The sequence below is a fragment of the Nilaparvata lugens genome, chromosome 6 (genome assembly GCF_014356525.2).
Source record: "Nilaparvata lugens isolate BPH chromosome 6, ASM1435652v1, whole genome shotgun sequence".
Taxonomy (NCBI): domain Eukaryota; kingdom Metazoa; phylum Arthropoda; class Insecta; order Hemiptera; family Delphacidae; genus Nilaparvata; species Nilaparvata lugens.
This window is the reverse complement of record NC_052509.1, coordinates 150,785-166,801: the sequence shown is the minus strand read 5'-3', so window position 1 is coordinate 166,801 and position 16,017 is coordinate 150,785. Positions and strand designations below refer to the sequence as shown.

The window sequence follows — 16,017 nt, the reverse complement described above, 5'->3', positions numbered from 1 at the left end:
TAGTTTCGAGGTTGAGTGGTAGAGAGGCATGATAAAGAATTTTTTTATTTCATTTCATTTTGTTGAATCTCATCAGAATTCATCACATTTATAAACCGATTGTTCTATGTGTGTGGATAAAAAAATCTTCATTATTTATTATATTAATTATTTTTATTCAATTTGCAGGATGTGGCGCTCTACTCGAATCTGACAATAAAGGAGACATTCAATTACTATGGTGGCATGTATGGTATGACTATGGAAGAGGTTGACAACAGATCAGAGGAAGTCATAAAACTGCTTGAACTGCCATCTGATAACAGTATTGTGGACACATTGAGGTGAGAATATTGTTTCAATATCTACAAAATAGTGTAGACTCTAACTTGAGATATTTTTTAAGTTTAATAGTTTAATTTAATTGGTACGTGCTGAAGTATGAAAGTCGCTAAGGCCCATTGACGGCTCAAATGATAAATTCCGGCGAGGTGGGACCTTCCCGCAAGGGACTCCCCACCAACAAAAGCCATACGAATTTACTTAGATAGCTAATGGACATTTTCCAATTTGGACTATTTTAATGTGAGGTTTGAAATACCACTTGGAGAATGTTTCATGAGAGTGCTTGTTGAAACGTTTTTAGTGAAATTAAACCAAAAAAATTCTTCAATCAATCTTTGACTCAAATGATTCAAATATGCTACACATTTGTTTGTAACAATATCATTAACCCATTACAAATCATGTTAAATACAACTAAATTTCTATATGAAGATAAATATGAGTATCCTTTGCTATTTACCTACATTGATTTTGAAAATCATAGCTAAATTCACTCTGATTTTCGTTGACTTGTCAGTAGTTCAATAATCGATTTATTAAAATCTACTTCAAGTCTACAAGTTTATATGTTATTCAACGCATAGGTAGCACAATTTCGTGATTTTTGTAACTAGCCTATGTTGTTGAGTTTATAGTACCATTAGATATCAAAAATGTTATTGTGAATATATTGTTATTTTTTTAAAATACTTTTTGAGTGGCTGGTTCTGAGACCTTTCTATTGTCTGACAGAGTTTTTGATTCTACTTGATGTAATTCTACTTTGTGACTTTAAACTATTAATTTGACTTTACTATTTTTATGACTTTGTCGAATACCTAATATATTGGTTCACGACAGTAAAATCTATCTATTTATTCATTATTAGATTATGATATTTTGTTCCTCATGTAAATAATTATTTCTCTTTTTTTCTACAGTGGTGGACAACAGAGAAGGGTTTCATTTGGCGTAGCTCTACTTCATGATCCACAGCTATTGATTCTCGATGAACCAACAGTTGGACTAGATCCTCTACTAAGCCAAAGGTACCTGATCAATTCATTTAATTAGTCATTTGAATGAATATCATGGTCAATCTCCACGCCATTTATGAATGTAATGTTATTCTATTTCTTTAAGAATTCCATCTAGCCTCAATGGATTAGAGAGAAAATATTTGGTGGAGAGTGGAATAAATTATTGTTGTGTAGGCCACTGAATTTTGATTTGTTGAATCCATAAAATCAATGCATTCATTCAAAAATGGCCCTACTTCCTCAAGCCATCTCAATTCAAAATTTTTATTTTCCTTGTTTATTTTGAGCAAAAATTTTACTCGTGGAAGACTGATAATATCTTTGACTGTGTCATCACCTAAGTTTGGAAGAATAATAGCATAAGGACTACATTATATTATGTTATCTACCAATGTTATTACATCAGTGTAATTTGTATAATAAATAAATGTAGATGAATAAAGGATAATAACAATAAATGATAAAGTTCTCATCTGTTGTAGAAAGTATTTCACAATTTTTATTGTTATTTTAGTTCTACATTCTTGGTACATTCTAATTCACAATTATTTTTGAACAAGCAATTATTCAAAGTTTTCAAAGTGTCTCATTTTTCTGTATTTCAGCATATGGGACCATTTGATGAAATTAGCGGGTGATCACAAGAAGAGTATCATTATTACAACGCACTATATTGAAGAGGCAAGGAATGCAAACATTGTGAGTAGAGGCTTAAATAAAAAATAAAATAATTAATTATATCATAGGTGATGGTTTCTTGATCCATTCCGAGCTGCTTTGTATTAAAACACTTTTTTATGTGTTTGAACACAACATGCAGTCAATTTATTGAGTAAATAATTCAAAACTTTTACTTACTGACTGAAGTACTTTCAACCGTCTAGCGATCATTTTCAACAGTTGAAAATGACTGTTGAAAATGATCGCTAGACGGTTGAAAGTACTTCAGTCAGTAAGTAAAAGTTTTAAATTATTTACTCAATAAATTGACTGCATGTCGTGTTCAAACACATAAAAAAGTGAATTATATCATGTTTTGAAATTTTTTACTATTAATTTCAAGACAGTTTTTTTTTCTTTAGAGGAAGTCTCTTTTTTAAGGTTCTGAGTACTTATTCTTTATATTCAGAATTAGAAGAGTTTTTACGCACAACTTTTTAATATCGTGTAGGCCTTTGAAGAGATATGGTAGTAACATTATATTTTGCATTGTTTTATAATTTCACTTTGTAATGTAAATCTAATTGTAGCCAAATTGATGAAATTGATAGGGTATCACTGCTTTTATAAGTCGGAACAGGCATTATAGCCTAAACCTTAAATGTAAGATGAAGAAGAAGTCGTTTAAATAAGTTTTTATATGTTTCTTGTTGTTGTCGCGATGATTGTAAAGGTTGATGTTAGAAAAATTATATCTATATTCTATCTTTGATTCATAAATTGACATTTGATGGATGATGCCTTATTGACCTAAGAATGTCATTCTACTTCATTAATTACTATTTCTGAATGGTGTGATTGTGACCTGATCGCAGGTGGGCATGATGAGAGGCGGGTGCCTATTGGCTGAGGCGCCTCCACTACAGCTGATGTCCACCCATGGTGCAGCCACGCTGGAGCAGGCATTCCTCAGTCTCTGTCAAAAGCAGTACAGTTCGTCAGAGGATGAGTTACAAGTGAGTTCTTCAAACCTAATAATTATTATGTATTACTTTTTTATGTAAATACTCATTATGTAATACTTAATGATTATTATTAACGTATTATGTTAATAACGTGTAGGCTACTTAAATTATGTTATAATAACTGATATTGTCATCTACAATAGTTCATATTCTTACTTTTATATGTCACCAACTTCACTATCAATATATTCCACTTCCAATAGTTGTTCAGTAAGACACTTAGCTGTCACTGCTTCCTTGATGTTCTCTACTATTGCTCTAAATATTTTTTCCTATTGTTTGTTTTCTATTGCATTCTATTGGGCTCTTTTGTTCTCAATTTTTATCTCTTAGTCTTTTATGCCCTCTATTTTTTTCTTGTATTCTCTACTTTTTTTCTTTTTTTATACTGTATGGGAGAACTTTAATATAAGAAGAACTTTCTAGCAATCTTTCTGGAAGAACGTTTCAGTCTCATAAACTGTAACAGGGTCTTCAATCTTCTAATATGATTGTCTTCATGTGAATTCTAGGTGTTTCTCAAACTCTAAAAGTAATGAAGAGGACAATAATGGACAGAGTAGGAGAGATAATATCAAGCATATATTAATAAAAATATAATTCCGTAGTTTGCCCAATACTTATGTGTTATTCGATTGAGTAGTTTCAATAAAAATGTTCAGGTAGAAAATTCAAATTCAAATTTCATTTATTGCCCAAGACACATTATAATAGAATATTGTACAGGCACTGTCAATATACATAAAAATCACACAATAACTTAAAACTAAACATAAAAAAATTATCACATCATCCGTATGCTGTTCACCTTTGAAAAGTTAGATTCAGTTAGAAAAGTTAGAAAAGACCAAAGATTGAAAAGTCATAATTTTAAAATAAGTTTTCTTTTAATAATTATTCTTCAACATTAGAGAGAGAAACAGTGTATTGAACCTGTTTTCTCCCTCCCTGTCATTGTTATGAGTTATGGTTGAACTAGAGGCTAAAAAGTTTAAACAAGAAAATAAATAGAACAATATCAATCATGGTAATTATATACTTTAATTTATATTTTTCCAGGACCAATCAAGCTACCCAACTGACGGACCTGTCTCATCACCACTCAACGAAAACAGCCTCTTCTCATGTTCTAGATTTAAAGCTCAACTTGTAAAGAATCTCCTATTCATGCTGCGTAATAAACCGTGAGTATTCTGATCAATTTCCAATTACAAATAATGATACCCTGAATCTCAAAATAATAAGGAATCGTCTTTTTTCTTTAGGGCTACTTTTAATAAAAAAATAAAAATATAATTCTCAGTACCCTTTTAAATTATTCAATTTCCAAGTGCTTGAAAATGGCATTGGTCTCCGAAACATGTTGTGACAAAATAATTTATTTAAAAGGTTACTGGAATTTATATTTTTATTTAAATAAGGAATCGTTATCAAAACAAAAGCAGTAGTTCAACAGCTATAATGATCTATAGGGTGTAGGACATTTGAACTTTCATAGTAAATTCAAATTGAATTTTTTTACTCCACAAAAATGCATTTAATCAATTACAATTATTGTAATAGAGAAATGGATGAAATACTCCTGAAGCCGTGTCCACACTGAACAAATGTTCGACATACATGTTCGGCAAACATGTTTGTTGAGGGACTCAGGGATAAACATTTTAAAAAGTTTGGACAATTATTGTTTGTCAAACAAAAAATTACTGTTTTTCCAAACATTTTCAGAGTAGACAGTTGTAAAACAGCTGTCAAACACGAAACCTGTTTTTCTCACTTACAAATATTTTGTTTGGTGACGCGTCCACACTGGCCACGGGAAAACATTGTTCAGTGTGGACACGGCTTAAGAAGACTACATCTGTGTGTAAACATGATAAAGTAAAAACTTTGATGTACCCTATTCGTGAAATATTAACTATTTTCCATCACTCAATTTGTATTTGACGTTTATCAATGAAATGAACAAATTTTCATCAATTTTGAACAATACATCAGGAGTGATAAAGTAAAACTTTGATGTAGCCTATTTTGTAGAATGAACAATTTCTTATCACTCAATCTGTATTTTTAACGCTTTTTCATGAAATTAACAATTTGTTTTCTTCAATTTATTCGTTATTTTTTCAGAATGATGATGTTTCTGTTCGGACTACCCCTACTCCAATGCACTCTGTACAACCTGGCCATAGGGAGGGATCCCGAAGGGCTGAAGGTAGCCATTGTTAACGGAGAACTGAAACACGGCCTCAAAGACTGCGCGCAATATCCACTCACTGGATGCAACCTCGATCTACCGCTCAGCTGTCGATACATCAATCAAATCAAAATGAAAACTATAAACCTTGTGAGTAGATTATCTGAGCCAATTCTTCTCTATTATTAACATCAATAAAATTATTAATAGGATAGATACCATAGATTGCATGATAAGAAATAGAAAGAATAATATTGTCTTTTTTCTTTAGGGTTACTTTTAATATAAATAAAAATATTAACTCGAAAATGGCATTAGTAGCGGAAACATGCATGTCATGACAAAATAATTCAAAAGGGTACTCAAATTCATATTTTTATAAAAAGAATAGGTATTAATACAATCTACCATTATAGGATTGACATTGGCTGCAATGTTTTCACATTCCAAGAAAATAATACTCAAAATAGTTCATACTAGTAGTTCTGTGAACAGTAGACCTCGGGCAGTTATAACGACGTCCCAAACCATAAGCACATCCACACTGAAACACTAACTATTTATTTGATCAGATCATGCTTACACAAGATTTAATTATCAAATAACGCTTTCCGGAATTTAGCGCGAGAAAACCAGAAGACATCTAGGCGCCCAGACGAGCTGTTATAAGTAGTGTTCATCCTTTCTTATAGTGCATAAAAATTGCATTCAATGAGGCATGCAATTTATAGTCTACACAGCTGTTAATTTTTTACCAAGTTACATTGAGATATTGAATTGCATGCGTCATGGCATGCAATTTGTAGTCAACTCGACAGCTGATTTATGATGAATAATTCTATAGTCTGATTTTCACTCTAATATTGACGTAAGAAGGAGGCTCCTTTCTCCTTTTATATTATCCTTGGAATGCAAAATTTCCAAAAACCTTGTATATACGTCGACGCGCAATTTAAAAAGGAACATACCTGTCAAATTTCATGAAAATCTATTACCGCGTTTTGCCGTAAATGCAAAACATATAAACATATAAACATATGAGCAAAAAATAAACATTTAAACATTAAGAGAAATGCTAAACCGTCGACTTGAATCTTGGACCTCACTTCGCTCGGTCAATAAAAAGATAGTTCATATAATATAGCCTACCTTCATAATACCTTATATATAAGCCTACCTTCTATTTGCTTTGTGGTGGTGTATAAAATATTATAATATTATAATATTATTGTGAGCTTTTCTGATAGATTTCATAATAAAATAGACTTGGAATTAAATTGATTTGGTACAGTACCTATTTTGAATGTCACACATTTGACAAATTTCACGGAATTCTGATTTTAATATTCAATTGTAGTCTGAGAAGTTATTAACCTTTTTATCAAATCACATTATTTCGTAAACCTTTCTTACCAATTCTTGCTCTCAATACTAAAAATGTAGCAAAGAAATTACTAGAAATCTGAAATCTCAAGTATTTTTTGAAGAGATTCAGCGATCAATATATAATAAATCACTTATAGCTTCTTCAACCCCTGTCTGTTCTGTACTTCAAATATTACAAGTTATGCCAAAAATGTTAAATATTCTTCTCTAAAATTCGAATACTTAATACAAAATCTTTATGATAGCTATCGGAAACAGTATTTATATCTCAATAGCAATTTTACAATTATTCAAGTTCAAAATTTTTATCATTATAAAATCTACAACTGTTGAGAAAAAACCATATCCATTATTATCGTTGTTTCATTCGTGACAATTTCATAGTTTATTATTAAACGACTATTCAAATTAAATGCTGTAAAACACAGTTTCTGATGAAATTATAATTTTTTTATGATGAATAAACAGTCTCAAAGACTGATCATTAATGATGAGATTATAAAGAAATAATTATTATGTAATCATTGGATTTGAACAATAATATTACAATTCCACATATATTACCATCTATGACAATCTATCCACTTGATTTTGATTTTGCTTGTGAACATGGAGAAGCTTCAATTTTTAGTTAATATGCATACATTGAAACACAATAGCAGAATAAAAAACATAGTAAACTTAACAATTTTATTTCGATTTTCAGATAGAATTTGATGAGCTGAGCGCAGCCCGCTCAACGGTGGAGCGGAACAAGGCGTGGGGTATGATCCATTTCGCCTCCAACTACACGGAGGCCCTGATGGAGCGCATCAACTCCACCTTCGAGACAGCTTCCCCTTGGGCCATCGACAACAGTGACGTCAGCGTCTGGATGGATATGTCTAGTTAGTTCAAACATCAGAAATTAAGAAAAATAACTTAAAATCAAATAAATTATCAATATATGAAAATTAATCAGACAAATCAGCTATCCAGTTCTCCTTAAATTAAAATCTGATACTCCGAGAGGAGAGTGGAGTTCTAAAAATATAATATAACGGTACCTACTCCTACAGGGAGAGAAGAAATTCTCTATAGAAGTAGAAATACAATACAATTTATTTCTATATCTCTATTCTCCATTGTAAATTTCATGTACTCTTAATTCCATGAAAAATAATACTAATATTATACAACAGGATATCTAATAAAATTGCTTATTCGAAATCATACTACATACCTAATGTGTATTTTGTATTTGATGACGAATAAAAATTCTATTCTATTATACCCTGTGATATCTAATAAGATGTAATATTTGAATTTCAGACCAATACATTGGAAATCAATTGAGGAAAGATTTGATCACCAGTTTTGTTGACTTCCTTCAAGGAATCTACAGAGATTGCAACTGGCCTGAGCAGATCGCTGACATACCCATCAAGGTAAGCTTTTTTTTATCTATTACCAACTTTGTTTTTACAACTAATTTTGTTTTACATTTTTTTGGAGAGACATATATATCATAGATTTGAAAGAAGAAGGGAAAATTCCCTATTCTCCAATTCATCTAGGCCTACTTGTCAATTTTCATCATATCGAGCTTCAATGTAAATTCAGCAGTACCTTGTGTATAGATGAGGATTTGTTGGATATCAGCTAATCTCAGAGTTAATCAAACAAAATTAAATCAATTTATGCGAAATGATAAATGTTGAACAAATTTCATCAACATGATTTCTCAGAGCTTATTATATAATTTATGTCGTAATTTATAATTGAACAGTTATCGTACAGTATTTTAAGAGAATTGTCCTAAGATAAATTATATAATTCTAATTAATACTCTAATAATATATTTTTATTGTTTCAACAATTTCAGATAGAAGATCCAGTCTATGGACCTCGAAATCCAAGTTTCATCCACTTTGCATCACCAGCGGTTGTCATTGTGTGAGTAAAAGTGAAAATAATTTTTTTCTGGCTGGAAGTTGAATATTTTGAAACAGTCTAACAAGTACAGTCTAGTAGCCAACATCTACGAATACCTGTACTACTGTTCTTGATAATCTTCCATGGTTATAAATGTTTGAAAATGTTAGTTCACAGTTTATTTGAATATGTTCTATCAACTATTTGATCAAAGTTATACACTAACAAAATTAATCGAATAAGTTCAATTTTACTTACAAAGTTCTATCCTGATGAAAAATCTTCCTTTCCAACTTTATACAACATCTTCAATAATTTTCAGATTTGAGTTCTATCTTCCAATGATGTTCACTGTGGGTGTGATCATTCAGGAGAAAGTTGCTGGAATATTGGAGAGAAGCATGGCAGCAGGTAAATTCAAACAAAAATAAAATAAGATTATTATTTATAAAAATCAGAATCGAAAATACATTTTCTGAGAAGGAGAATTTATTAATAGTAATTCATTATCAATACCTGTATCATACAGTATTTTTTTCAATGCGGTTATTCGAATATTACAAATAGCTATAATAGTACAGCACTGTATTACTTTGATATGATGTTGATTTGCATATTGAAGACTCATTCTCTTTTTTACCGGTTGAATGTAACAAAGTATATCAAGGATCGGATCTGAAATAGAAGAAAATAGAAAAACTTGATACTTCATCATAAGTTCTCTGATTGTTATCATAAAATCAATATACAGTAACAATGTTATTGTAAATGAGAACTCCTCTAATAATTCCTTTTATAAAATTCAAATATGGGAATAGAGATGTTATGGAATTTCTACATATTAAGGTGGAATGAAAGAGACGTCAGTGAAGTTTGCGTGCTTGGTAACAGACCACCAAATTACATTTTTATAAATTATTGTTAGTTAAGCTGTAGTTTAGGTACATTTTGAAAAAAATTGTAAAGCTGCGTTTACACCAAAGTTATTAACAAAATGTTAATAACTTAATCCTTATAGATTCTATTAGATTGAACGGAACTTGACAAACACATATATGTTCATCATGTGTATGATAAGTTATGTTCAATCTAATGGAATCTATAAGGATTAAGTTATTAACATTTTGTTAATAGCTTTGGTGTAAACGCAGCTTTAGAAAGAAATGTTGTTAGTTCCACAAATTATGCAGTAATTCTATGCAATGATTTATCATTTTCAGTTTTTTCTACCTATTTAAAAATGTACTAGATAGGAGAGAACTCATTTGTGGAATTTAACTCCTTTTTCACTTTTATCCTCAAGTCTTCATACTAATATTGACTTGTTCACTTTGTAGGTCTGACAGCTCTGGAAATAGTGGCGGCGCATTCAATAGTGCAGGCAGTGGTGCTGTGTGTACAGACGGCTGTGATGATCATTGTCATGTACCACGTGTTCGACAGTCCATTCATAGGTGACTTCTATTGGACGACGGGTCTGCTACTGCTGCAAGGGGTCTGTGGCATGTGCTACGGTGAGATTATTTTACTTTAATTATTTAATGCTTTGAGTTTATTTTAGATAAGTTCACATAAGTTTAGATTTAATAGTATTGAGTAAAGTTTATTTTCATTGTGAGAAGTACAGTAGCGGTACACATGGAATAATTATAGAGAATATATTCAAATTATAACAATATTTCATAGACTCACTTTCCTCAAGTCAAGTATCTGTACCCAATTCAAATGAATGAATAGACTCCACTTGGGCTTATGCTATTTATCCTATTATATTAAGCAAGTAATTTCTGTATATGCGGTTATATGGTTATCTGGTTATGTATGTCCAACGTATCTCGAAAACGGCTCTAACGATTCTCACAAAATTTGGAACATAGTAGGTTTATGATACAAAAATGCGATTGAACTAGGTCTCATCCCTGGGAAAACTCGCTGAAGATCATAAAAAGGATAATAATTATTCATCCTTGGAAAAACAGATGATAATTTCGTCGTCTATTGATGATTGAAGTGAGTGAGCGAGTGCATGTGTGTGGGACTGAGATAAAATGATGACTCAGCTGTTGAACTTTTGTAATCATTCAATCAATTACTTAGTGCCGGTTGCAAAAAAGCCGGGTTATTTTCAATCTTGATTAATTCCAGTAGATCCATCTTTTTGAAATGGTCTTCTCTGATTTGGTTCACGTGAATTATTCAGGATTAAAATTTAACCGGCTTTTATGCAACCAGGCCTTTGTGAGAGAAATTTTTGCATTCCTCTGGGAATCGATCTCAATTCACTGTGATTAGATAGAACATTTCTGTATGAACTATAAATTATATATTTTAATTTCTTCTTTCGTAATAATTTGTTCATGCTTTTTTACTGCGAGCGAAGCTTGGTCCCCCGATATTATTCCATAAGAGTATACTTTCTTCGAGTTGAGAATTTGTACACAAATCAATGAATACACTCCACTCAAACTTATTATACCTAGTAGACCTAGGAGCGAGTGTTCATTCTCATTCTACAACCCTTTGCTTTCATTTTTGATTTGTATTGTTATTTAATTATGATAACTTATGCTATGAGATAAATACCTACTGTACTGTTGTAGAAGTGAGAGAGTGAGTATAAGATTATTTTCATACCAACAGTTCAAGTTGGAATAGGAACCTTTGAATTAATTATTGAAATTCTCAAGTAAAATTTCCTCCTGTCTATCTTGAGTGAAATTGAAGTCGAATAAGTGTATTTAAACATAAATTTTTGGTGTGATACAGGTTTTCTTGTGTCAGTATCCTCGGACTCCATGACAACTGCATCTATGTTGGGCCTTGGAAGCTTCTTTCCTCTTAGTCTAACAAGTGGTAAGAACTAGAAATACATGCACCTTTATATTTTGATCAATGAGGTACTGGAATTACTTTTCTTACAGTTATTGAAATTGACAAACAGTTTAATGAATAGTTTTTAAAAATATGATGAATATGGTATCAAAATAATTTATTATAGGCTAACTTATTCAGAGGCCTATGGTGAATTGATTGATCACTTATTTTTTAATATAAATAAATTTTTTTCAATGTAAAATTACTAGCTTTTTTGAGTGTTCAGTTCTTAGGAATTGTAAGTCCACTATCTAAATTTATCAAAATTCAAAATTAAACCTGACTGAAAAATTGCGAAAAATGATTGTTGCAAAATCCTGGCAGACGTATTTGTTTTGTTTATGAATTTATTGTATTGATGATTTGCATTGCAATGGGCTTCAGGGAGTCAATTTTGATTATTTGAGTTGCGAAAGAGCTACTTAATATTATTGAGATCCACTTTAATGTTCTTTCTATTCAAGCTTTCAGAAAACCTTGTAAATTATTATTGAAGAATTGATAATTCTAAATAGGATTTTCATTCATCCAATTCAATTGAATCTTAATCTGTTTAAAAGTTCGTTGGTAAAATGACTCTTCAGCATAGGCTGGATTGGAGCTGAGAGGCTAATTCACTCACCTTACACCTAAAGAAGAGTAAATGCTTTGTGGAATAACTTTATACATTAATATTTCGAAATGCTAAATTTATTTATACATCCATACCTCACTTTCATTTATTTAGAATTTCAAAATATTATACAGGCTTATAAAATAATGAATTATTGACAGTTTTTGGGTCCTCTTGCTCGTTCGCTCAGAATATCAAGGTATACTCAACACTACAGAGTTATCACTTATTCACCTACTGTTATCTAAATCTTATTTTGTAATTTGAATTACACATATTTTAATTTATAGTGAATATAATACCATGTGACCAATTATTGAATAATATACTGGTTGCTGGAACTGTCCCCCGTCTCCCAAACTCAGACGCATAGTCTTACTGAGGGAATTCCACTTAATCAATTATGTCCTTTTGTACTGTTTTATGTAAAACTAGCAGGGCACCCGTGCTTCGCTTCGGGAATTGAAAGATAAGATTATTTTCGTGAACCATTTATAATTTAAATTCTACCAACATTGTTATAATCGTTTTTGAGATTAGGCCACAACTTGGCATGAAAACTATTGAGTCAAATCATTCGATTAATCATTGATGTGTTGGAAGTGCTCTGTAGAATAGTAGTCCAATTGCAGCGAATTTTGTTGAATATTGGGAAAAGGAACAACAGCTATTTGGCCGTTTTAATAAATGACCCCTTTCTTTCTTCCGCCCAAGTTAAATTTTGGCCGGATTTCCTCATCAGACAGATTCCACAACGGACACTTCTAAAGTTTTGCAAATACCCTCCATATATCAGGAATAGCTCTGATTGAAGCAGCAGTGCCCAATCAATTTGTTCTCGATAAATGCATTTTGATTCGTTCTTCAACTTGGTGCCAACCTAATGAAGTCATCTCAACTTGATGTCAACCTGTTAAAATTATTAAAATTAAGTTGCCAGTTAACAACTGTCTCGAATAGGTACTCTCTCTAGATTATAGATCTATAATAACATATGATATGGACATTTCCATTATAATAAGGAGATTGGGAGAAGAAGAATATATGCTAAAAGACGAACTTTAAACCCTTAAAAACCACCCTTAGAGTTGAAATATCGCCAAAAGATTTCTTAGTGAGCACCTAGGACGTTTAAGGAAGCTATATTCCAAGTTTTGTTGCAATCCATCCAGTAGTTTTCCAGAAATCGTGATCAGTGCTTGAGTCAGTGAGATAAGAATTTTATAAGTATAGATTAATGAAGTTTGAACACTAATTCTGAATAATCTAGAAGAAAAATTGAAATTTGGGCTTCCAGGTGCACGAGATTGATATTTTTAGAATCTATGTTCAAAATTTGGAGATCCAAATCATTCCCGTTTTTGCGGTATGCAATCCACAAGTTGACATGTTTTGATGCGAACAAACGAACACACGAACACACGAACAAACACAACCCTACTCTCTCTTATTATATAGATGTAATCCTTATTTTGTTATAAATCAAATATATGTACATGCATTGTTATGCCAAGTGGAATTAAACGAATTGAATTGAATCTAATAAAGATTTTTATTTTGCAGGAATGGTGTGGCCACAAGAAGGCATGCATACAATCCTGAAATCTGTCGGCTGGCTGCTGCCCCTATCTCTCTCTACCGAAGCTATCCGAGCTCTGACGGCGCGAGGCTGGTCGATCTACCATCCCACGGTTTACTACGGCTACATTTCCACCATTATCTGGATCTTCATCTTTATTCTGCTCATTCGATTAGTTATCCTGTTCAGAGGACTGCGAGGAAAGTAAATTAATTTTCCAACAAAAAGTTGCTCAAAAACTATCGCGTCACAATGTGGGTGCTAGCTTGTTCTGTATGTAACAGAATCTTCCATTCTGAATAGTACAGAGATTTCTATTTAGAATAGAATTTCCTATTCTGTATAAAATAGAATCTTTGATTTTATGTGTAGAACAGAATCTTCGAGTCGATATATAGAACACAAGCTTTAATTCTATACTGTAAAGACTCTTGGGGCCGTTTGCACAGTCAAAGCTTAAACTCGATTTAATCAGCTGGTGGCTTAAACTCAAAATGAAACACATTATAACAAACTAGAACTGATACGGATTTAATCCAGTTTAAAATGAAATTTAGTTTCAACTGTCACTGTGCAACGGCCCTTAGATTAATTACCTCTATATCACAGATTGATAACTTTTATTGAGGGCGGAGTTAGGACTCCTGGTCCTCTCTGCCACACAACTCTAAATTCAGCCCAGATTTACAGACAAGTGAAGTGCTCTCTCACCCTCTTCTCGGTGATTCTATATAGAACAGAATTTTCTATTCTATATAAAATACAATCTTTGATTCCATGGGTAGAACAGAATCTTCGAGTCAATCACTTAGAACACAAGCTTTGATTCTATATTGAACGGACTACTATATATTCGATTACAGACAAGAGGGGTGTATTCTCTTCTCTGTTATATTCTCTCGTTTGTGACTGTATAAATATAGAATATATATTGATTCATTGTGTTCTAGAACAGAGTTTTCCATTAATTCTATTCCTCAGGGTAGATTCTTGTTGTAGATCATTCCTGTGCTATGAAGAAATCGAATGTTTAACATAATTTCTGACATTGAAGAAAATTGTAGATTTTATAATGTAGTATCAACCATTATTCTTTCTATAACATCATCTTCCATTCCGAGTAGAACAGGATTGACCGCTCTGTTCCAGATAGAAATTATTCCATTCTAAATAGGCTGGGGAAGATTTTTGTTGTACGGTAGTATTGTAGATCATATAAAGTGTCATGAAAAACGCTCATGTATGACATGATTTCCTATGACACTGAAAACTTTGTGTATTTTATTATGTCATAAGAGTTCTAGATAAAACTAATTTTTGTATGTGATAAGTATAGGAGTGATCTTGGTAGGGATCCTAAGATCTTTATAATTATTGTTGATAATGATTATTGTTGGAGGTATTTTTAAAAACTTTCAATCAGGCTTAAGTTTTCATCTTGAAGAAAGCATTTGTAATTAATAACTTTCATATTGGTTCTGGAAATTGATACGGAAATTTGCCTCACAGTATATATTCGAATCTCATGCCATAATATGTTCACCTCGTATGAGAAGCAGATACAAAGATAAATTATTGGAAGAATGATTGGAAATTAATTCCAATAGCATAATAGGAACTTTGGTAATATGATGTGATGTGTCATGCTTCCCTTTCTGGAATTTGTCGATTCCACTCTTGATGACAATGTTGACTGCCCAGGAACAAATAACAATATTAAGATAGTCATACATTCTTCAAATGTGTTGTCACTCAAATAGGGCACAATACCGGTAGTTTTAATAGAAAACATTTTGAAGACAATTTTTTCAACTCAATAGTAGACATGTTGGGAATGTGAATGTACTTGTATAGCTCTATAATCTTCTCTATATTCATAGAGTATCTTTGTTGCAGTTATCTATTTGCTGAAGAAGTCAGTATGTTTTGTTTTTTGGGGGTGCTTTAATTATTCTAATCAGCATATATTCAAGTTATAATATATGGTTCAAAAATCCAATAATTTCTCTTCAATTCTCCATAATAATAATTAAACTTATCAAATAAAAAGCAAAATGCAAAAGAATCAGATAATAGAAAAGTAAAATTTACGTGCTAAAAGTGGAATATACTATGAAAGGTGTTTATTCTTACAAAACATCATTTTGTCAGTTGAACATTTTTTCCATCAATCTTTCATTTCAGTACTGCCGGCTACTTTTATTTATCATGGTCTTGCATTGCAAATAATGTTATACAGTATTAGACACTAGACCAATAATAGAACAATGACATTGTACAAATATGTATTAGAATAAGGGATTTAAATTCTATTTATAAAGAATTATTCTAGTGTATTATAATTATAACTTGTATTCCATCAAAGTTGTTATTGCTGTAAATTTGATTTTAATAAAATAATTTTGAAAATGGACAACTGTATTATT

At 31.5% G+C, this 16,017-nt stretch overlaps 1 protein-coding gene across 3 annotated transcripts in view; it reads left to right on the top strand.

Annotated features, from left to right (window-relative positions):
• Window positions 1–14,994, top strand: part of LOC111061282 (ABC transporter G family member 23-like) — a 44,526-nt gene extending 29,532 nt beyond the window's left edge. For all 3 annotated transcript variants that reach the window (XM_039429866.1, XM_039429868.1, XM_039429867.1), the window contains exons 4-16: window positions 169–323; window positions 1,245–1,352; window positions 1,949–2,042; window positions 2,879–3,019; window positions 4,088–4,212; window positions 5,159–5,375; window positions 7,318–7,498; window positions 7,923–8,038; window positions 8,476–8,546; window positions 8,848–8,936; window positions 9,863–10,039; window positions 11,292–11,378; window positions 13,576–14,994. In XM_039429866.1, coding sequence (XP_039285800.1) covers window positions 169–323; window positions 1,245–1,352; window positions 1,949–2,042; window positions 2,879–3,019; window positions 4,088–4,212; window positions 5,159–5,375; window positions 7,318–7,498; window positions 7,923–8,038; window positions 8,476–8,546; window positions 8,848–8,936; window positions 9,863–10,039; window positions 11,292–11,378; window positions 13,576–13,799 — 1,785 coding nt within the window. In that variant the 3' untranslated portion in view covers window positions 13,800–14,994. The remainder of the gene's footprint in view (window positions 1–168; window positions 324–1,244; window positions 1,353–1,948; window positions 2,043–2,878; window positions 3,020–4,087; window positions 4,213–5,158; window positions 5,376–7,317; window positions 7,499–7,922; window positions 8,039–8,475; window positions 8,547–8,847; window positions 8,937–9,862; window positions 10,040–11,291; window positions 11,379–13,575) is intronic.
• Window positions 14,995–16,017: the final 1,023 nt, after the last annotated feature.